Source organism: Chlorocebus sabaeus, chromosome 3 (genome assembly GCF_047675955.1).
Source record: "Chlorocebus sabaeus isolate Y175 chromosome 3, mChlSab1.0.hap1, whole genome shotgun sequence".
Lineage (NCBI taxonomy): Eukaryota > Metazoa > Chordata > Mammalia > Primates > Cercopithecidae > Chlorocebus > Chlorocebus sabaeus.
The window spans coordinates 17,441,127-17,464,941 of NC_132906.1; the positions used below are offsets into that span (position 1 = coordinate 17,441,127).

The 23,815-nt window shown below is 37.4% G+C and overlaps 1 protein-coding gene across 1 annotated transcript in view; it reads left to right on the plus strand.

The window, feature by feature from the left end:
* The window catches only part of FREM2 (FRAS1 related extracellular matrix 2), a 183,003-nt gene that overhangs the window by 138,301 nt on the left and 20,887 nt on the right, over window positions 1–23,815 (plus strand). The window contains exons 7-16 of the mRNA XM_007960195.3: window positions 3,884–4,033; window positions 5,770–5,979; window positions 7,378–7,575; window positions 8,428–8,592; window positions 9,167–9,349; window positions 13,510–13,640; window positions 15,260–15,418; window positions 16,695–16,998; window positions 18,836–18,967; window positions 21,685–22,016. Of these exons, the coding sequence (XP_007958386.3) occupies window positions 3,884–4,033; window positions 5,770–5,979; window positions 7,378–7,575; window positions 8,428–8,592; window positions 9,167–9,349; window positions 13,510–13,640; window positions 15,260–15,418; window positions 16,695–16,998; window positions 18,836–18,967; window positions 21,685–22,016 (1,964 nt within the window). The remainder of the gene's footprint in view (window positions 1–3,883; window positions 4,034–5,769; window positions 5,980–7,377; window positions 7,576–8,427; window positions 8,593–9,166; window positions 9,350–13,509; window positions 13,641–15,259; window positions 15,419–16,694; window positions 16,999–18,835; window positions 18,968–21,684; window positions 22,017–23,815) is intronic.

Below are 23,815 nucleotides of genomic sequence, written 5' to 3' on the forward strand. Positions count from 1 at the left end.
ATAAGATTTGGCTCCAGATAGCAATTACTACTGGCACCTCTTCCTTTCATCTCAGGAGACACAATGTAATTGTAAACATCCATCTAGACACTGGGAAAATTTTTCCCTCAGGGAGAGAAACTTAAATTGTTTCTCTTTGTCTTTGTTGCAGGTATCTGTGCTGTATGGCTCACCTGGCCACCTCTTCTACATTTGTAGGAAATAAATGTGATCCTATCTGTGCTGTAGGTAGTGAAAGTATCCCCAATCTTGAGAAGCACATTAATGTTTAATGAGCTAAAATAGACTGTTCTGTAGTCAATGCCTTGATCTATGTCCTTTATTTAAAAGTATAAAGACCTCAAGGGATAGAGTGTAGAGTATGGCTTCCTTTATGAATTTCACACTCACTAGGCCAATTCAAAACCTCCCTTGCACTGCTCACAGTCAATTTGGATAAATTTATCTTTCTTCTGCATTCTGGAGTGTCATCTGAGGGTGGTGGAGTGATGAGTAAGGACTGTTTTATGGTCTTAGGTGGGTGTAGGCTATGAGATGTGTGGCTTTATTTGATCATCCTCTTATTCCAGATAATAATGTCCTCCACTGATTGTTTTATCCATGAAGTCTGTGAACTTAAACATGGTACAAGGCACAGTGTGTGTTTAGGAGCTGAATTAAAGAATTGAATAGACTTCTAGTTTACTTTAAATTGTAATGGGGTAGGGGTATTTCCATAACTGATCTAGAAAGATCTTCCGTTTACTTATTTTCTTAAACCAAATTTCCAGGCAAAAAAAAATAAAGTTTACCAAAGAAAGAGGTGAGTTAAAAATCTTACTCATAAATAGTAATTGTTGGGGAACAAGCAATTATTCTGGATTTTGCATAGATACCTTTCAAAGGCATGACAGTCACATCCATTTGTTATTTTATTCCTTCCTCTTGCTTAGTACTCATTAAAATGTTCCAGGAATATCTTGCTATTTTTCTTAAGTGACATCTGTAACTCAACTTACTGCTTAATGTGTCTTTAACTCATTCATATTACATAAGGTTTTCTCCCAGTGGTAATGATTATAAACAATAATCAAATTTTAGGTATTTTGAAAAGATGCTGAGAAATTGAAATAAATATAATCGTTACTTCTTTTTCGTTCTCACTCATCTAACACTGAAAAAATATGCTGATGTTTAAACATCTTTTTAATTAATGGCATAAGAAACTAGATAGTTAGAGGTTTTTTTCCTATAGAAACTATTGAATGTGTTTTAATCTCATAATAATCACGTCAAACTTTAACTTCAGTAATTGTAATTGATTATTTGAGTTTTTCAGATTATTCAGTTTTTCAGTCATGGTGAGTGGAGCACAAAGAGGGGAAAAAATCATATACATAAATCTACTCATAATCAAAAGCTTTAAGGAAGTGATTAACTTTTCTAACTCCTTTTATTAGCACTGTATTAAAGTTGAAGGATTTAGGGTTAAAATCCCATTTCCATTTTCCTTCCTTCTTTCTACAGGAGATAACAATATATTATGCAATAGGCAACATAATCATGTGGTTTGCATCATTCATATCCGTTTTATTTTTATAACGTTGTCACGTGTGCCATGCCACCCCCACCTCTTTCTCTCTTTCTGTCTTGCTCGCATACACATTCACACAAATACACCCACATGCATATAAAACACATGTGTCTGTACATATATGGTAACTCATTCATCTTCATTTCGAATGACAACTTAGAAGTTTTCAGAGTACTACATACATAAGACTTCCATATTTTTTCTTATAAAAACTACACGTTAAGCTATAAAGTAAAACTACGTATTTTGGAGTTGACAGAATGAGTCTGAAACACGCAACACACCATTTGGTCCCCGATGTTTAGCTTATTTGGTGTTTAGCAGTTGTATATTCACTCACCTGATTTTATTACGTTGCTTTTTTGTTACGTGTCTGTGAGGACTTGGGAGGTAGGAAGATGGGGAGGTATCATTGTCAAATAAAAGGTCCTCCCTTAACTGCATTTCACAGCTCTCTCCCATAACTCAGAAACCTAATTTAGGTGATGATGTGGTTTGTCAGGAATGTGAAGAGACTAACAGAGATCACTTGTTGGATGCAGGTGATCAAGCCTCTGTGATAATGATGGAAGCTTTTTAAAAGACTTACAGATGTGCCCGGTTGGGCCATCTGGTCAGAAGATGCATTTTCAGAGTTCTCTGTCTTCACCTTTGTGCCCTACCTCGGTGTGGGAAATGTCAGGAATGTACTGGCTTGTAGTTGAGTTCTGCTTTGACTGAGGTTAACAGATAACACCTTCGTCTGTACACGTACACTCTTGTGCCCTAGCACCGTCCAAGTTGAAAGGATAAGAAGGAGGTTAACTATGCTGCAGCAACATTTATCACCCTCTGAACCAAAATATGTGAACACAATTTCTAAGGTTGGTTTTGAACTATTCAAGAATTTGAAGGGGCTGTATGATTTTTATCGTGCCCACAATGTGAAGAAACAAAGAAAACAAACTTTTCCAGTTTAAATAAAGGTAATTTATTTGGGGCAAGAAAGTAAAGAAATAATACTGAATGTGAACAATGCACAACATGAATTTTCTTTGCCTTTCCAAGTGGCTTTGTGAGCCATCGTTGTAGAGTTATGCTTAATTTGGTATGTGTGGGAATTCAATTAGTTGCTCTGAAACATGGTATCATGTTTTTAGTGGCCTTCCTTCTTAAGGAACAGTAATGTGAGTTGCATGTTCTTTTAGATGCAGTCCTTTTGAGTCTTGTAAAACTAGAGCCAGATGACTAGAATGTGTCAAGTCAAAGAGTTGTTCACCTTATGTGTGTACATTCACCTGTATCTGTTCATGCGTGGTAACTATTATCATTAACCTTTATTCTGGGTGATATAATTTATCTTTCTTAATAATTGCTTATAAAAATAAGCTCACAATGAGTGAAGTATATACTACTTTTACACCTTTCTGTGAGCCTCTATATAATTCAAAATAAAATTTTTTTACAGTAAGATCACAAATTATATCTCTGTTTTTTCATTGGTCAGCTGACTGCTAAACTTCAGACTTCTAGCAGCTCTGTCACAAGGTAAACCATTGGTCACAGGTTGAGTCAGGCAGAAACTGATTAGATCAGTTGAAATGTATCACCAGTGTTGGAAAAAAATACGAAGACCCCAAAACATGTGCCCTAGTTTAGTGACTGAATCTGCCTCATTTTCATGTGTGTTTAGAATTAATATTAACCCCTTCATATGAGATTATTTCTTTAGTAAACTCTCACTTAATATAGAGCATCTCCAATACTCTACAGGCAACCTGCAGTCAGGCCCTGCAGTCTTCAGGACTAGCAATCATATATTCAGTCTAGTTATGACAGTAGGTTCTAAAACTTGTGATTATAACACGCCCACATACACCGAATTAAGCCCAAATCTAATGGGCCAGAAAATGGCATAATGCAAAAAGTTATAGCTCTGTTCCAGAGTGGAAACTTGGTAGGAGATAATAAAATGAGTGGCTAGGCCAAACTAAAAAAAAAAAAAAATCAGGTATGTGTTTTGTTTCATTTAGTTCTATTTTTCCAACTAAGCTTCTAAAGACACTTATAATCCCACATACGAAGGACAAACAAACTTATGCCTCAAGATGAGAATGTTTTATTAGACACTTTGCTGTGTGTATGTTCGATTGTAAGCAGTAATATTTTGACCTGAAAAGTACAGATCGAAGAGATGTTATCTCATTAAAAGGAAAAACGTATGATAAGGAAATCCCTAAGAGTAAGCACACTCTTTTTGGAATCATATCAATAGAGTTTGATGCGAAAAAATAAAAATAGCAGAAATGATTTCTGTTCCTTTCTTAACAGAACCCATCTTCTACTTCGGCGATGTGGAATACTCCGTGGATGAGAGTGCTGGCTACGTGGAAGTTCGGGTGTGGAGAACAGGCACTGACCTGTCCAAGTCTTCTAGTGTCACAGTGAGGTCTCGGAAAACGGATCCTCCCTCCGCAGATGGTGAGCAGTTTCCCGCTCGGCTCTTTTGACTGTTCTGCAATTTTCAATGACCGTGGCACAAATTTGTTTAAAGCTGAAATACTTCACTTCTATTAAAGCAGTTTGGCTGGGTGTATTGTTTTTGCTGAAATTATTACTCTAGGAGGTAAATCTAGGCTTTATTTACCACTTTCGGAAAGTACATTTAAGGGCCATGAATCAGAAGCTAGGTTACAAACGTTAAGACTCAAAGGATCTATATACTAAGGCCTATATTTCCATGAAGTGGTTCTCTACTCTCAGCAAAACTAGTATTGCTGAATGTTGTGGCATTATAGGCAGGAAAATCATCTTGCTGCACATAATCTATCCCCACAGAAACCTATGACATTTAGGTACTATGCAGGCATGTGTCTTCAGTTGGCTGTCTCCTTATTTTAACCATGAGTCCCTATAAATACTTCAGATCCAAAAGGTTTTTTCCACACTTCATTATAAAAAATGTACTAACTAGCACATATCTGCATTTTATTCCGGGATCTACAGCTCCAAAAAGTTGATTTTAAAGTTTACAGCGAGCATAGAATTCAAAATTTCCTTTTTTTTTTCCCTAAAGGACCAACAATACAAACTTTCTCATGTCCACACACATGAGAACACACATGCATGTCATACACACATCAGACATTCATCACACAAAGCAAGCACAGGTTATACCATTTGAAAAGTCACCCTTAGGTTTTAACTTTTTTAATGTAGTGGAAGCAGTATAGTGCTTTGCATGTAGCAGGTGCCCAGTAAACATTTGTTTAACTAAATTAATCATTTTTAAGAGAAATATTCAAATCAGAGATGATGGGAGGGAGAGAGAGAAATAAGAGCAAAGGGGAAGAAGCAGAGGAAAAGAAAAAAATATAAAAAGAACCACAAGGAGATACGGACATTCTACAAAATGAATTAAAGACAGATATGCTCAAGTAAAGTTGCACATTTGGAGGTAAAGTAGATACAGTATGAGAGTCAGAAGAGCAGAAGGTATGAAAACAAAGAGAGAAGCAATATTATCGACCTATTGCCCACCACTGTGAGTCTTTGAGGATGTAGTGGCTACAGATTTAAAGGCAGTTTTGTTTTTAACTACTTTAGATATAAATGGAGGTATCAACACTAGATATAGCCCCTTTTGTCTGAAAAATATTAAATTAAAGATCAAAGTGTAGAAGCTTCTCTCATTGCCTGGAACAAAGGTGGATAGAGTGTGGGCAGAGCTGGTTCCACTTAAATGTGTTGCTTTAGCTAACAGGCAGCCATACACCTAAGTAGGATGTTCTACAGCAGCTCCAGCAAAGATACATAAATACTTAATTAATGTGAACAAAATTTTAAATGTCTATATTTCATATGTAATTTATGAGGATCATATATTTGATTGATATGCTGATTTTTCTAAGCCTGATTTTTATTACCTTTATTAGATTATATTCAAACTAAAGTTAGAGGAACTATAGCACAGAAAGCTAACATAACTAATCCAAAGGCTAACCATGAAACGTGGATAAAGTTCAGCAGCTGGTCTTTGATCTATCACCACAGTAGCTATCTGGATATCTATTTGCATTGTATTAAATGTACTTTTCTGTAGGGTTATGCTGGTCTCTGTTTTTTAAAAGAAGAATTATAAATACAATTACATAATTTATGTCTTATAATTTTTTGAAATTAGTCCCCAACTGAATATTTTTTTGTTACTGTCATAGCTGGAACAGACTACGTGGGCATCAGCCGTAATTTAGATTTTGCACCTGGAGTCAACATGCAACCTGTTCGTGTCGTCATTCTGGATGACCTTGGAGAACCAGTGCTGGAGGGAATTGAGAAATTTGAACTGGTGCTTCGTATGCCTATGAATGCAGCCCTCGGCGAGCCCAGCAAAGCCACAGTCTCCATAAATGACTCTGTCTCCGATTGTGAGTGTTTATAAATTTAACAATGATAAGTGAAATCATAAGCTAAGGTTTATATATATATGATACGCAACATGATAAACTATATATTTTATATATATATGTATGTGTGTGTGTGTGTGTGTGTATATATATATGTTTGTTTGCTAGAGCTTCCATAACAAAGTACCACTGTCTGGGTGGCTTAAATAACAGAAATTTATTGTCTCATAGTTGTTGGCGAGAAGTCCAAAATTAAGGTGTTGGCAGGCTCGCTTCCTTCTGAGCACTGTCAGGGAAGGAGGTTCCAGGCCTCTCTCCTTGGCTTGAAGATGGCCATGTTGTCCCTGTGTCTCTTCACATCATGTTCCCTGTATGTGTCTCTGTCTAATTTTCCTCTTTTTATGAGAACACCAGTCATATTAGATTAGAGCCCACCCTAAAGACCTCACTGTAACTTAATTACTTCTGTCAAGACCCAACCTACCAATAAGGTCACATCCTCAGGTGTTGGGGTTGGGATTTCAACATACAAATTTAAGGGGACACAGTCCAACGCATACAAATACCCTAGCTGACCACACCTTTCTCCTCCTGATGATTCTGATAGAATTAGACAGTCTCAGAATAAAACTTTTATTCTTTCTCTCAAACCTTAAAGAAAAAAAAAGTGATGTCATCAATATCTTGATTGTGCCTCAAGAATTCCCCTCACGGCAGATGGGTGGAACCACGTGGAACTGCATAGACCCCTGAGTGTCAGTGATCTTTCTCCACTTCACAGCACAGGACACTTTCTGTCATCTCCTTCCCCTAGACACTCATACAGTTTCTCTGATAATGTGCCAAAAATGCTGTTCTGGGACAACCCTCTGCTGAACACATGGCACATCATCACAAGGGAATTCTGACACGCCGTCACAAGGAAATTCTGAACACTCTTCAATCATGAGGATTTCAACCGTACTTGGAGGAGTCTTACCTATTGTCAATGAGGCCTATATGCAATTAACCTAGCATAGGTGTCACCTAAAAATCACACACACACACACACACACACACACACAGAGTCAACTTTCCCACATGATCTGAGTAAATTATGCTTATACTTATCTGCACAATATTTAGTGTTCTTCATATCAGGAAATTCTGAAAGCCTCATGACTAAGAAACATGTAGATACAAATATCTTAAGACTTGTGGTTTTATCTACTTTTTAGCATTTCATTGCATACCCTTACTTTACCAAACAGGCAGAGCAAAATGTCAAAGGTAAGGTCAAAACATTGGCAAGTGACTGAATGGAGACAGAATCCAGTTCTTCTCACTTAATTTCCATTATTCTTTCCACTAAACCACATCTTCTGAAATGCGATTTTCCACAAGGAAATTTCCGTTCACTTTGATCCTTTGTTTTTGCAGTGCCTAAGATGCAATTCAAAGAACGAATATATACTGGCAGCGAAAGTGACGGGCAGATAGTTACAATGATCCATAGGAGCGGGGATGTCCAGTACAGATCTTCAGTGAGATGCTACACCCGGCAGGGGTCTGCACAGGTGATGATGGACTTTGAAGAACGCCCAAACACTGACATCTCCATCATCACATTCCTCCCTGGTAAGCTTGAGCTTAAAATTTTTTCGTGGAATTTGAAAAAGCTGAATTTTTACTCAGAAATATGTATCAGGGAAATACAAGTTCCTTGATATCAACAAGCGTATGGCATGGTTTTATGTGCACTAAATGAGGAAAGTGAAATCGATTTTTAACAGGTTGAATGAATGCCCTTTTTGTATCTGCATTAACTTATTGATTCCCAGTGATGTGATATATGGTTTATTCAAAACTTATTCAGTGGACAAAAGCATATGAAATGTACAGATTTTACAATGCTGGGAATTAAACTTAGCTCAAACCTTCTGTTTTGAGTTGACTTTCTATTGGTTTTACCTTCCTTGTAGTTACCAGATTAAATAATAATCCCCTTATTTTTCTATGTCATAATAACTGTGATAATAATCTCTTTTGGTTTAGAGAACACCAGCAATCTAAATCTAAACCAAAAAAAAGTAAGTCAGAAGTTAATAATACTAGAAACTAGTGTTGAGATCAGATTAACAATGATCAACCAGTACAAGGCTGCTAATCTTGCTTTCTGAATGTAATGCTAAAAATTCATAAACAAAAGTGAAATTTGTGCTGTTTCCTTTGTTTTCTAAGATGAGTGGCAGAGCTTAAAGACAGAAATCAAAGAAATTCCCCATACAAATAAGGGCTGGTCATTGCATATACTTAAATATTTATTCACTGATTCAGCAAATATCTACTGAAGGCTTATTACTTGCCAAACACTATTTGTTGCACTGAGATGGCAGGAAAAATCCACATTCTTGCCCTTATGGTGCTCACATTCTAGTTGTAGATACATTCCTATGGGACGTGATTGACCTGCTGACACTGTTGTTCCAGGTGAGACTGAAAAGCCCTGCATCCTTGAGCTGATGGACGACATGCTCTATGAGGAGGTAGAGGAACTCCGCCTGGTACTCGGCACTCCACAAAGCAACTCTCCCTTTGGGGCTGCAGTTGGTGAACAAAACGAAACTCTCGTAAGGATCCGAGATGATGCTGATAGTAAGAAATCTTTTTTTGTGTTCAACTGTAAATTGGCAACTAAAATCCATCCAAGTCAAGGTTTTAAGTGACTCAGAAAAATCCCCCCGCCTCCTCTACTTTCAGACTAGGATTTTTAATCTATTGAGAAATAGCAAAAAGACAAACAGATGGGGAACAAAATAAACAATTAAAACTGATAATTTTGACACTGGAGAATATGGCTTACATCCAAACACTAATTCCCAAACACCCATGCCGGCCCTCTACTCTATACACACCCTTGGGTACAGGGGGACCAACAATTTCCTCCCTACCCCCGCCACCTTCAGTGGCCTGCTCATGTGTAATTTATGGCACATAGACAGCTGGCAGCATATGCTCTCTGGGGGCTGGTTAAATCCCAGGAAGGAGTTGGACAACATATGCCAGCTTTTCCTTCCACACACATCACTAATTTTGAGTGAGGAGACAGAGAGAAACCAGGAGCGTAAGAGTCCTTAAGCCCCTCCCACATGGAAACTAACATTAGAAATGGAGGAAAAGCATTCCCCTTACTAATAATGTCATTTGTCTGTGTTTCCCGCAATTTTAGAGACTGTTATTAAATTTGGAGAAACCAAATTTAGTGTCACTGAACCCAAAGAACCTGGAGAGTCGGTGATTATAAGAATTCCAGTGATTCGCCAAGGAGACACTTCGAAGGTTTCCATTGTGAGAGTCCACACCAAGGATGGCTCAGCCACCTCTGGAGAAGACTACCACCCTGTGTCAGAAGGTACGGGGCTCCCAGGGCCCGTCTCCTGATGGATGGATCAACTCTGTGTGCCAGTGCCAGTGCCCTTAAGGAAAAGAAGGGAAACATCCAATTGAAATAAAAACAGGACACTCTTTTTTGGGGGGTATAATTTTAAGGGGTACAAGTGCAATTTTTTTAAACGGTTATACTGTGTCGTAGTGAAGTCTAGTCTTTTACTATATCCATCCCCTGAATAATGTACATTGTACCCATTAAGTAATTTCTCAGTGAGCACCCCCTGCCACTCCCCCACCCTCCCCAGGTCTTCAGTGTTTATCATTCCTCACTCTATGTCCACATGTACACATTGTTTAGCTACCACTTATAAGTGAGAACGAGCAGTATTTGACTTTCTGTTTCTGAGCTGTTTCAATTAAAATATAAACATACTCTTTTAAATTCCTATCGTTTAGTAAAACAAACACAATGGGATTTATTTCCAAGATTTTTTCTTTTCGACTTACAGGGTATATGTGTTAGGACTTAGGGAAATTTTGAGTAAATGTGCTAGATAACCTTCTGTTTTGAGTTGACTTTCTATTGGTTTTACCTTCGTTGTAGTTACTAGGTTAAAGAATAATTCCCTTATTTTTCTGTGTCATAGTAACTGTGATAATAATCTATTTTGGTTTAGGGAACACCAGCAGTCTAAATCTAAACCAAAAAAAGGAGCCACTTACAGATGTCTTTCATCCCTCTCTTTTTGCAAATTTTGAGCCATGTCACCATCTCTTTTTTTGTTTTTTTTTTTTCAAGACAGAGTCTCACTCTGTTGGCCAGGCTAACGTGCAGTGGCATAATCGCAGCTCACTGCAATCTCCGTGTCTTAGGTTCAAGCGATCCTCCCACCTTAGCCTCCCAAGAAGCTGGGACTACAGGCATGCGCCACCATGCCCAGCTAATTTTTTTGTATTTTTGGTAGAGATGGGGTTTTACCATGTTGGCCAGACTGGCCTCAAACTCCTAGTCTCAAGTGATCTGCCCACCTTGGCCTCCCAAAGTGCTTGAATTGAAGGTGTGAACCACCAAACTCGGCCTGCCACTTACTTTTTTAATTAAACAAGTCAGTAATTAAAACAAGTCAGTTCTGGCCAGGCACATTGGCTCACTCTTGTAATCCCAGCACTTTGGGAGGCCGAGGAGGGTGGATCACCTGAGGTCAGGAGTTCAAGACCAACCTGACCAACATGGTGAAACTCTGTTTCTACTAAAAATACAAAAATTAGCTGGGTGTGGTGGTGCATGCCTGTAATCCCAGCTACTTGGGAGCCTGAGGCAGGATAATGGCTTGAAACTGGGAAGCGGAGACTGTAGTGAGCGGAGATCACAACATTGCACTCCAGCCTGAGAGACAAGAGAGAAAAAAAAAAAAAAAACCTCAATTCTTCTCTCTCAGTTGCTCTCTCTCTGAATTATTTGCTTACAAAAGAAAAGTAACTTTCTGTCCAAAATTACGTTTATGAATTATTTGGAGTCTAATTATTCACTGTTTTCTACTTTCTCACCTCTCCCTATCAAGAGTTGTTCGTTCTTGATGATCTTAGCCCTTCAGGCATCCATCTTTATCTAATTTACAAACAAAGCTGAGAAAACAACTGATAGGTATCCCTGAATCAGTAGCAACGTTAGTGAGGCAGTATAAAAAATGGTGTCTTCTACAGAGGAGCTTGTATCAAATTGTAACCATTATATGGAAAGAATATACAAGCTTCAAAGTTATCCCCAGATTATTCTCTATGTAAAACATAATATATATTTGAAATAAATCACACATAATCCCAGAGAAGAGAAAACAAAACTGATTAGCTACTGAATTATAAAATATAAAATGTATTTCTATAATGAGCAGATTTTACATGAAAGAAGAATCTTCTAAATATTGATAATATGATCTTTAACAAAAAATGTTTTTCTTGAAAGTAAAATGATTCCTTTTACTAAACAGAAACAAAATTATAGCTATGTAGTAAACTGAAAAGTAAAGTCAGAAAAAAGTTAAAATATTAAATAAACCTGTTGGTCTCTTTTATCCAATAAATGTCAACATGTGTTTTACAATGTTTATACTAAAAATTTAAGGAATATTTTTCTGAAACATTTTCTAATTTCTCCTGTAAAGGTTCAAACTGAAGTGAGTACTTTGCAAAAAACAGAAAAAAATTAAATATAGGACAAAAGTTGAAATTTTTTGCGTACTAAAATAGTCTAAAGTGACAGAAAAAGATAAATGTGAGAAAACTTGCCCACCATCCAGCAAGTATACTATCAGAAAACAATGACAAATATTTAAAATAAATATTTAATTTTTTAAATTCTAAGAAATTTCGTTTGTATAACTCAAGGCATTACAAAACCTTGAATGTTTACACATCTAAGATAAGCAATGAAAACGAGTAAAGCAAGGAAAATATGAGAGAAAATGGAGTGATTGTAATGTCATTAAGCCAGCAAGCCCATTCCTTGCCGAGAAAAGCCTGTATTATCACAGCCTAGTGGTCATAGTCTCCTGCCACGCAGGAAGGTGCCAAAAAAACTCAAAAATCTCTGTTTTCCTATGAAATTCCCAGATATTTAAATGTTAGAAGCCAATTTTTTAATGTCACATCATACAGGTCATATCAAGCAAATGATTAGCTATTTTCTTCTCTGGAACAAGAACTATAAGTTCTCTCAGGTTATAAGAAATCTGGGACTGATGGGCTCAAATAATATGTGAAGTCTAGTAGAAATAATTGCTGTATCTAGAAACGGAGAACTAATGTTACAAAGAAAAAGAAAATTATTTAAAGATAAAGGGAAGAAAATTGCTCCTCATACCTGATAATTTAAAAATTGAAGCAGGAAAAAGAAAGTGCACTGGCAATTCATTTTCTTCTTCCAGACCCTAAAGGATTTGTAATTTAGAATTATAATAACTGAACTGCAGCTACGTCGGAAACTGGCATCTGTTGACTCTTCTAATTGGGATAATTATACTTTATAGGCTTTATATTTTCTCTTTTGAAACAGTATCTCAAAAGGTATAGTAAAACCAACAAAGTAGTTTATCCATGCTTTACAGTATGATCAGCTGCTTAATTATGACTTCAATAAAATCTGATAATTTTCATGATTTTTAGTAATTTTGAAATGAGTGGTTAAGAAAAGAATTCTGATTTTTTTTAGGATTCTAGATTTAACTTTCATGACAATGAAACAATTCTTTCTTAGTGAGAAAGAACAGGGTGAAGGGAAAACAATCACTAGCATTTATCTAATATTACTTGTCTACGTTTCCCTGAAAAACACAAAGTTTTTTTGAAATATAATTTGATATTGTATAAAAAACTCAACAGTTATTTATCCAGCTCTTCTACATATATACATAATGTAAATCCCATTCACACTCTATTATACCTGTGATCATATTCATTTGTCTTGAGTCCTATTGGTTTAGAAATTCTGGAGAATAAGAGATTAATTTTTCTGATTATGTCCCATTATTAGAACTACTGATTGTCCCTCCCATAATTCAGCACATTTTCAAACTGTGGGTCAACAGACCAATATCTTATTGTTAAAATTTTCCTTCAGATAAAATAGGCATTCACAGCAACTTGGACGGAACTGGAGACCGTTATTCTAAGTGAAGTAACTCAGCAATGGAAAACCAAACATTGTATATTCTCACTCCTAAGTGGGAGCTAAGCTATGAGGATGCAAAGGCATAACAATGATATAATGAACCTTTGGGACTCCAGGGAAAGGGTGGGAGGGAGGTGAGGGGTACAAGACTACAAACTGGGTACAGTGTATACTGCTCGGGTGATGGGTGAAATAAAATCTCAGAAATCACCGCTCAAGAACTTATTCACTCAACCAGACACCACCTGTTCCCCCAAAATCCTATGGAAATAACAAAATTGAAAAAATAAAGTCTTTGGAAAAAAGAAAATATTAAAGTAAAATGCATAGAGTAAGAATTAGTGATGTTTGTTAAACATTTGATTTCATTTCACACACACACCCAAATATACTGGACCACAGTGTAAAATGTACTTCTCATTGTAGGTCACAGACAAAAAAAAAAAAAAAAGCTTGATAGAAAACTTCTAATATTCATATGCAAACGGTTTAAATCTGTGATTTTGCATTCGTAGAAATTGAGTTTAAGGAAGGGGAAACCCAGCATGTCGTTGAAATTGAAGTTATCTTTGATGGGGTGAGAGAGATGAGAGAAGCCTTCACTGTTCACCTAAAACCTGATGAAAATATGATAGCAGAGACGCAGGTAAGTAATGTAATGTGTATGTAAATTCATGGCCAGCAGTTTGTCAGAGAAAATGCATAAAAGCAATCACATGGTGTACGATAAAATGAGGAGACTTTGTACAAGCCTTACATGAAAGAGATATGCATAATCTTTTTTTACCACCTAAATATATTTTCTTCTGATTAGATCATAGTCAAGAAATTCCTATCTTTTTCTTTGAAAAATGTGTGTTGAAACTCAAGGACTGAAGTCACTGAGCCCCAAACCAGTGCACTTCTCTTCCCCGTGTCAGTCAGTAATAATTGATTGACCTTGGGATTAACCATCAGAGAGAAAGTAGCATCTCAGAGTAAAGAGGGAACTATTAATTCAGTGCTACAACTCATAAAACATATTCAAACCCACAAAGCAGTTTGCTAACTCTCCAAATCAAGATCTGTTTCCCCTGGCTTTATCAGAATTTGATGTCCACAGCCTCATGATCAAAATGTTGCAGTCCTAAATCTTGTTGTCTATACTTACTTAATTTATGTCATCTCATTAACCAGATTTTCCTCAAAACGAACATAATTCCACAGAATGTTGACCTTGACATGGGAAATAATTTTTAAAACTACATGTCTTTTTGGAATGTATTAATTTTTTATATCTTTGCTTAAATTTACTGTATTACTTTTTTGTTTGTTTCACTTCAGTATGAGTGAAACATTTTTTCCATAAATATTTTTTTCCATAAATATTTTTATCATTTTGTAATCTTTATGGCTTGATGGTTTTTCTACTACAGTGCCTTGCTTTTCATCAAGTTATTTAAAATTCAAGTATGGGCAATCTTTATCAGATTATAGTTTTGTGTCTTCATCACATAAGATGAATCTTTTATTATTATTTTTATGTAGTAGCATATGAAATTCTTTTGGGTGAAAAGAATATTCACTCAAGTTACTTCCAGTGATGAAAGCTTCTTTTAAAAATATACATGTAAAGATAGTTTGGGAAACTATGCTATGTAGTCAGATATTGGAAGGTTATTTGGGAGCCAGGGCAAGTTCACAGCAAGGTGTTCTTGTCACCTTGCCCAGCAGCAGGTGTTCATGGATTCCTCTTCTGTCTGGAACTCAAATTCTCCCCTGCCTGGGTTTCAGGTGGTTTCTTCTGCCCTTGGCTGCTTTAAAGAATTTCTTATTATTGACATCTGCTTCACCCAGGCTCACACTATCCCATGACCTCTCTGATCTTCCTTCCTTCAGAATGTCCTCCAGCTCTACTCCCACTGTCAAAGAATTGACTCCTTCATGAAATTTCCCTTCACAACCCCAAGACAGGTTTAGCTACTGTCATCACAACTGGAGAAAAAAAAAATTAGAGCCCAAACACCTCATGGGCCTCTGGCCAACCTTTGGATTGACTGCCCTGGGCTCAGCTGCCCACCCTGGAGCCATAAGATGTGAACAAGGTGCAAAGGTCTTGTGCACCAGGCCACTTAGGGCCAGTTGCTCTCCAGGGGCTCTGAGTATGACAATTTGCATCATAATGAGGCCATGGGTTTGCCAGGGATTGTGAGTATTGTCCTGTATGGTAGAAGCATCAAAAGTTTAATATTTCACTAATCAGTGATAATTATCTTTTCCTTCTAGGTGACCAAAGCCATTGTGTATATAGAAGAAATTAGCAGCATGGCAGATGTCACTTTTCCTTCTGTCCCTCAAATTGTGTCCCTGTTGATGTATGATGACACTTCCAAAGCTAAGGAGAGTGCTGGACCCGTGTCAGGCTATCCTGTCATCTGTATCACAGTGAGTAGGCGATTCACAAAATTGAGGAAAGTTGTAAGATAATTATTTCAAATAATTATAAAGTATAATCAATATAGCATCGGCTTTGTTATGAAGAAATGAAAGTAGAAAAATACTACATGGTTTAAGCCTTGAACTTTGCAGATATAATACTAATCAAATAAAGCTCCCATTTTTCTTTCTTCACCCAGCAAAGTTTCATTAACTGGTGTGTACATAGTGTGTTATCTCAGTCTGTCACCAATAGAAAAATAAATAAGATATGAGGTCTGCATTCAAGATATTTATAGATGAAGAAAAGAATATAGGAATTGGTAACTCTAATATAAGGCAAGATATAACCACTATCATGAAAATGATACAAATTGGAAGTCAGAGCTGCAGCTCCATATGTGAGGAGAGATTTGGGATAGTCAGGTGGAATTTTGATCATTTAGGATGCAAGTCTGATAAGGGAAGGTCATTCTAGGAAGAAGGGATTGCAACATGAGCTACAGCTAGAAAACAATAGCATACGAAATAGCAAATTATCAGTACTTTTAAAATTTACCTTTTCTTGACTCCAAATTATAAGCTCCTTGTGAGCTAAAATTATGACTTACTTATTTTTATATCAAAACAGCACTTCTATAATCACTTATATATAAAAGGTACACAATGCATGTTAATTGAATCAACAAGGCAGAGATAAGTTGGTGTCAAAGTATAGGGAGTTTTCAATGTCATATTAAGAAATTTGGACTTCATTTGTTGGGTAGCGAAGAGTTCTTACACAGAAGAATGATCAGAGGGGTTAAGCTGGCAGGTTAACAGGGCAGTCGTGTGTCAGTGGACTGGAAGAAAAGACCCTGAATTTAGACAGAGAAGTGCTGCTGGGAATGGAAAGGAAGGCATCAACTTAAGCAATATTGCAAAAGAATAATCAGCCGAGTTCCTGACTCACTGGATAAGGAGGGTAAGATGAGAGACAGGAAGGGAGGGAGGAAAAAAGAGAGAATAAGGATAATAGGCAAACCTGATGATTCAAGAGATTATGGTACAAATAACAATTTTACACGTATTAAGTTAGAAATAGAAACATCCAATAAGCTGTTTGAAATGCAAGATCAGCATTTATAAACGCTATCATGGCTGGGAATCCAAATTCGGAAGTTGTATGAACAGCATGTGGAAACTGGGGAAATCCGCAGGGAAAACTCGATGACAGAGAACGGGAGAAGAATGCGTTCCACACTGTTCTACACTCTGTTCCTAACACGGTCATTTGTTTCCATAGGCTTGCAACCCCAAATATTCAGACTACGATAAAACAGGCTCTATCTGTGCAAGTGAGAACATCAATGACACTTTGACCCGGTACCGGTGGCTGACTAGTGCACCTGCAGGCCCTGATGGTGTGACCAGCCCGATGAGAGAAGTGGACTTCGACACCTTTTTTACATCATCCAAGATGGTCACGCTGGACTCTATATACTTTCAGCCTGGCTCCCGGGTGCAGTGCGCGGCTCGTGCTGTGAACACCAACGGGGATGAAGGCCTGGAGCTCATGAGCCCTATTGTAACCATCAGCAGAGAAGAAGGTCAGTCATTGCCATTTTCCCCTGAAGATCACTGGGATACTGTGGAATATTACAAATGTCTACTTTCTGGTTATTAAGACTTCCAAATGTCCCACATATTCCATGTATTTTGTAAGTAGTTAAAAATTAAAATCTATTTTTACAAAATTATGTATTAGAAAACAAAATATTCATTCCACCTTTAAGTACCTATTATATGCCAGACACAATGCTTTGTGCTGGCAGTAAAATAAAGAAGACAGGATCCCCGCTTTTGAGGAGTTCTTGGTCCAGTTGAAGATGCAGACACATTTTAGTCTAGACAGGGCACAGGAATGCACAGGTAGAAGTGATTAGTTTTACCCTGAGTGGGTCAGGAAAGGCTCATCAAAGAGGGGAGGCTCAAGCTGAATCTGGAAAGAGTAGAGGAAACCAAGCATGAGCAACAATTCGTAAAAACAAGAAAGAATGTGAGATATTCTGGGAATGGCAAGCAGAAATATGGGGAAGCTTCTGAGAGGGAGAGGAGGAAAAACCAGGAGACAAGGCAAAATGGTGTGCAAGGCTCAGATCTGAATAGAGCTCATGCCGTGCCGGGAGCTCAGCTGGTTGTTGGGTGAGTAGGATTTTGCTGGGGATGGGAGGGGAAGGGCAATCCAGGTAGAAGGGTATGTGCCAATGAACACCGTGGTATTACAAGAGAGACTGTATTTAAGGCTGGAGCAAAGGCACATTGGGGATGGAGAATAGGACGTGGCTGGGGACGACATTGGAAAGACAGGAAATCCACTGTATAAATAAATCCTTCACTGCAGAATATTTTTTTAATGAGATTTTTCTGAAAAACGGTTGCATATATATGATTCTATTTCTAAATCATCCATTTGCATACTGCATTCAAAAGTAAATTTGCTGCATACAGGGAGGTCATATGTCCCATCTGCGACTACTGTATATTCAGGATCAAATATTTAAATAATGCCTTAAAATAATTCTCTCTTTTCATAAATCAGACAGCCTCTATGCTGGGGCCTGCCTCTGATTTCATTGCTATTCTAGTAAATATTTGTCTATTTTCTCTGTTTTATACTAATAGATAAGCAATTGTATCTTTCCAAGTTCTCTTCAAATTATAATTCAGCATCTTGGTCCCTTTCATGATGTTCAAATAAAAAACCTAGTGTTTTCTTAAAGGAAATACTGGAGAAAGAGTTTCATGTCGAAATTCTTGAAGGGCACTGGGAGATATGAGAGAGAAAGAGAGATGAATATAAAATGGAGTATAATGTATAATACACATACTGTAAAAAATTACATATATAGAGAAAACTCTACTGTACACAGTTTGCTCTCTGGTTTTTAAGGAGACTTTAGTTTTTGTTCCTAAAATGAGCAGTTTTAGTTTTGTTCACTTATAAGTAATGTAAACATAACGAATGATAAGTATATTATTCTACAGTAAAAATAAAATTTACTTGGTTTAACTACATTTACTTTTATCCTACTGACTTTCAATCATTTTTATTGTATCTGTTCATACTTTATATTTAAATGGTTTTGTGAATATGACCATGACTTAGAATAACCAGCACACATTAAGTTACATCGATGGTAACTATTTTTTCTCAAAGTTTGAACAATCCCTAACTTGTCAAGTGGCCACTAAACTGTCTGCTATGATTACTTCTCACCCTGTGGCCTTCTAATTTCTTATGACGTGATGTAAACTCTTAGCCATGCCCTACTCCACAGAGAAGTTTAAAGTACATAGAAAAATAATAGCTCCTATTTTTAAAACATTCTTTAGGTATTATCGATTACCTTCTTTTTGCATAAATATGGTTTTTTTTTTTTCAAGGTCTTTGTCAGCCCCGTGTACCTGGGGTAGTTGGGGCAGAGCCGTTCTCAGCTAAATTGCGCTACACAGGCCCTGAGGACCCAGACTACACAAACCTTATCAAGCTCACTGTCACAATGCCACACATAGATGGTAGGTGACCTGGGTAAGCAAATCTGTGGAATTGTTTTGGACTGCTCATTACCTGGTGCATTTTCCTTCATCTTCTAAATAACCAAGCTTCAACAAATGTTCAGTTTGCAACTTGAGCTTCAAGTCCTTCTGCTTCTTTCAACTTTTTTAGCTTTGTTCTACCCAGTTTTTATAACTATGGCAATGTAAGCGTTCTTTAAAATTAGATAGATGTAATACATATCCAGACATGATAAAACAAAACTGGTACATAGTCTAGCTTTTATGAAAGAGTACAAATGCATCTTCAATTGTAAACTTGAAGTTACAGTAAAGTATTTGATATCTTAGTGCCTACCTTCAACATGTGTTGCAATTTTATAGCTGGAGTTTTATGTCTCTCTCAATATTTATCATGTAACTAAGACATTTCCTAGATATGTAAATACAATTAAAAATGAAACTAACAGGTATTATATATTGTGTTTATTTTCTCTGGCTAGGGAGCTGTGACCAGAATGTGTGTATCAATAACTTTATCATACTTCATGGATATTTTACCATGTGCAGAAGGCATTTTCATGTTATTTTCCACTCAATTCACTTTACACTTGTAGCAAATTGTTCATATTAATTTTATTACTTGGTATGTTAGTTATATTTTATGTAGCGAAGGGAGAGGAAATATGATTAGGAGCTGCAAGGTAGAATCTACTCCCCCAGAACAAGAACATCTGCTATGTCTGCCTATCACAACCTGAGATTTTTCTGGGGATTGGAAGGGCAGGTGGTCAGGAATCTGCATTCCTTCCTTGATAGCATAATGTTGGTCCCTGAACCACCCAATCTCTAGATCCATGTGGAGGTGTGACTTGAGCTGCAAAGGGCTGAGTAGGGACCCATCAGGGAAACACGACCGATAAGAGTTATTTCCTAAAAGAAAGAGTGGTCTCTTCTGCCACTCCTAGGACTTGGCTTTGCATTTTCTGAATGCAGTGTTCAATGTTCAGTAGCCACAGCTCTGCCAGAAGTGTCGTTGAGGCTGACCACTTCTGTGGGGCTGGAGTGTGCTCCGAGTGAATCTGAGAGGAACAGGTGGGAAAGGTTCAAAGAGAAGAACTGGTTCATAGTCTTTTGCTGTATTGCTCATTCCAGGGCTCAGCACATTATGGCCTGTGGCCAAATACAGTCTGCTCCCTGTTTTCACATGGTCTGCAAGCTAGGAATATATTTTATATTTTTAAATGTTTGGGAAAAAAAGGAAAAACAAGAAGTCTACTTTTGAAACATAAAGATGGTATGAAATTCAAATCCATGGTCCGTAATAAAGTTTTATTGCACACAGTTAGGTTTATTCCTTCACATAGTAGTGGCTTTCACTCTGATGGCAGCACTGAACAGCCAACAGAGACCTCAGGTTCCACAGTGCTAAAATATTTACTATTTGACCCTTTACAGAACAAATTTTCAGTCTTTAGCCTGTACTTATATAATGGTGGTAGTTTTCAACCTTTTTTTATTTTATTTTTTTTTTTTTGAGACAGAGTCTCACTCTGTTACCCAGGCTAGAGTGCAATAGCGTGACCTCAGCTTACCGCAGCCTCCACCTCCTGGGATCAAGCAATTCTCATGCCTCAGTCTCCTGAGCAGCTAGAATTACAGGCGTGCATCACCATGCCTAGCTAATTTTTGTATTTTGAGTAGAGACGGGTTTCGCCATGTTGGTCAGGTTGGTCTCGAACTGCTGACCTCAAGTGATCCATCCGCCTTGGCCTCCCAAAGTGCTGGGATTACAGACGTGAGCCCCCACACATGGCCAGTTTTCAACTTTTATGATCCAGGACATCTTAGAAATTATTGAAGATCTCAAAGATATTTTGTTTATGTGGGTGATATCTATACATATTTATTGGATTTTAAATTAAAACTGAGGAATTGTTAAATTTTATTCACTTATTTCAAAATAATAAAAAGAAATACATTACATATTAACGTGAAATACATCCCTTAAAAAAACTATGTTATAAAACAAACAAAAAAAAATGAGTGGTACTTTTATATTCTTGAAGGTATCGTTAATGTCTGACTTAATAGAAGATAACTGGATTCTCTGCCTCTGCATTCAATCTGTTGCAATTTATCATATCTTGTAGTCTCCGAAAAACCGCACTTGTGAGAGAATATGGGTGGCAAAGTCACATAATAACTTAGTATCATTATGAAAATAGCTTTTAAGTCGTGGATCTCTTGAAATTTTCCTGGGGAACCCCAGGATTCTTAGTATACCACTTTTTTATTTTTTTGTTTTTTGTGGGGTTTTTTTTTGAGATGGAGTTTCACTCTTGTTGTCCAGGCTGGAGTTCAGTGGCGCGATCTCAGCTCACTGCAACCTCTGCCTTCCGGGTTCAAGCAATTCTCCTGCCTCGGCCTCCCAAGTAGCTGGGATTACAGGCACCCGCCACCATGCCTGGCTATTGTAATTTTGGTAGAGACAGGGTTTCATCCTGTTGGCCAGGCTGGTCTTGAACTCCTGACCTCAGGTGATCCATCTACCTCGACCTCCCAAAGTGCTGGGATTACAGGTGTAAGCCGCATCACTGGGCCTGGACACCACTTTGGTTATCACTGCTGGATGGTATTTTATGACAGTTGTTTTCTCAAGAGATAAAGAAGTTTTAAAGTGTTCAAAATTCTTGGCTACCTGAAAGAATGTTAACAGTGATTTCGATTTACCATAGGCATGCTCCCTGTGATCTCCACTAGAGAGCTTTCCAACTTTGAGCTCACCCTCAGCCCTGACGGCACAAGAGTTGGAAACCACAAGTGCTCCAACCTCCTGGATTATACTGAAGTGAAGACTCATTATGGTTTCTTGACTGATGCTACCAAAAATCCAGAAATAATTGGAGAGACATATCCTTACCAGTACAGCTTGTCTGTCAGAGGTTCCAATACCTTACGCTTCTACCGGAACCTGAACCTAGAGGCCTGTTTATGGGAGTTTGTTAGCTACTATGACATGTCAGAACTCCTTGCTGACTGTGGTGGCACCATTGGAACGGATGGACAGGTACAGATTTATAACACCTGAGTTTGGTCACTGGACAAACCAATTGGTTTGTTTTGTCACATAGATTTGTACTAAGTCCCAACTCCAGTTTTCCATCTTGGTGGTGTAGGTCATTACTGACAACAGGGGACCGCCAACTGACATGGTGTTAAAATCCATGTCTATTTCTGAACAATGGACCAGAATATATGTAGTTTTTGACAGTGGGTTAGAGATATTATATCTATGTCAAAAGGATGCTGTATAATTATTGCCTTAAGCTCAAAATCTACTCTGATATTATAAAAATCCAAATACTGACTTCTCTTCAAGGTATACACTATCTGTTTTTTGTGTTTATGTGTAGATGCCTGTGATGTTGTATCATGAGCCACCTAAAGTGAGGTTTTGCAATCCCGGGAGTCAGTCTAATTTTTCTCCCTCTTTTCTAACTTTCTTCTTCTCTTACTTTTATAAAATTTTCTCTTCTTCTAGCCTCCTTTTTTACTCTCCTTCCTTTTCTTTCTGTTTTTCTCCTCTTTCTCGCTTTTTGATTCATTTATCTATCATTAACATAGTCAAAAGTGTTTTTATTAAAAGCTCATTTTTATTTTCACTCTATAGTTACTGATTCTTCATACTACACAGACATTCACACATAAAATACACATACACACACACAATCCTCACCCCTACCCCATCGTCAGCAACAAAGTTGTTAAAATGATAAGGACGCAAGATCTTCTTCAGGGTTACAATAGAGAATCTAACATATGTAGGGCATAATTTAAAATTGTCATGAGTATTTGAACTAAAAGCAATGCTGTAACTTACCTGAACTAAACAAGGAGTTACATAAGTAGGTTTATGCATTGAAGTGTTGAATGGTATACAGACTATATAATGCCCTTCCAGATTGAGCTAAAGTGAGGCTGCATTTTTTCTGCTATATTTATAAGGTGTTGAAATATACAACAACCAGTAGCAAAGAAAAACTAGATAACTAGTATGAGGTAATCCCAGAGTAAAGCTGTGGACTTCGACAAGCTCAGCTGGTGTTGATGTTGAATTGGACTCAGAGGTGGTGAGATATGACCATGGTCAGCTTGTCAAAAAGCAGCAATATTTAGTAACTTGCAGGGTTTGCTAAAAATGCCAATAGAAATAGCAATAGAGAGGCAGTATAAGATGGTGGAATCTGGATATTAGAATCAAGCAAGGGCTGACCAAAATTTGGCTCTGATATTTTCTAGCTATATGTCTTTCAGCAAGTCACTTAAACACTTATAAGTGTTTATCCTGTAGATTCCTCTTTCCTAACCTGTTTTTGCCACCTGAAAGAAACATGGAAAAATAAAGATTCAATCTGCATAAGAAAAATAAAGGCTTATATTAACAAATCTACCGTACCCTTTTTCTTTATAGATCAGGTATCTCTGGTTCCTTCAGGTCTTCCTTTCAAAGCTGCTTCCAATCCGTTACTAAATTATTTCTATTTCCTTTCTGGTTACTTTTCTCTGATTCTTGCTTACATTACAGCATCTATTGGCATAAACAAAATTGGATATAGAAATAGGATTACATTGTAGTTCTCATTCCTTTTAAAATCACTTCATACACCAGGCGCGGTGGCTCACGCGTGTAATCACAGCACTTTGGGAGGCCGAGGCCGGCAGATCACCTGAGGTCGGGTGTTCGAGAGCAGCCTGACCAACATGGAGAAACCCCCTCTCTACTAAAAAAAGAAATACAAAAATTAGCCGGAGGTGGTGGCGGGTGCCTGTAACCCCAGCTACTCAGGAGGCTGGGGCAGGAGAATC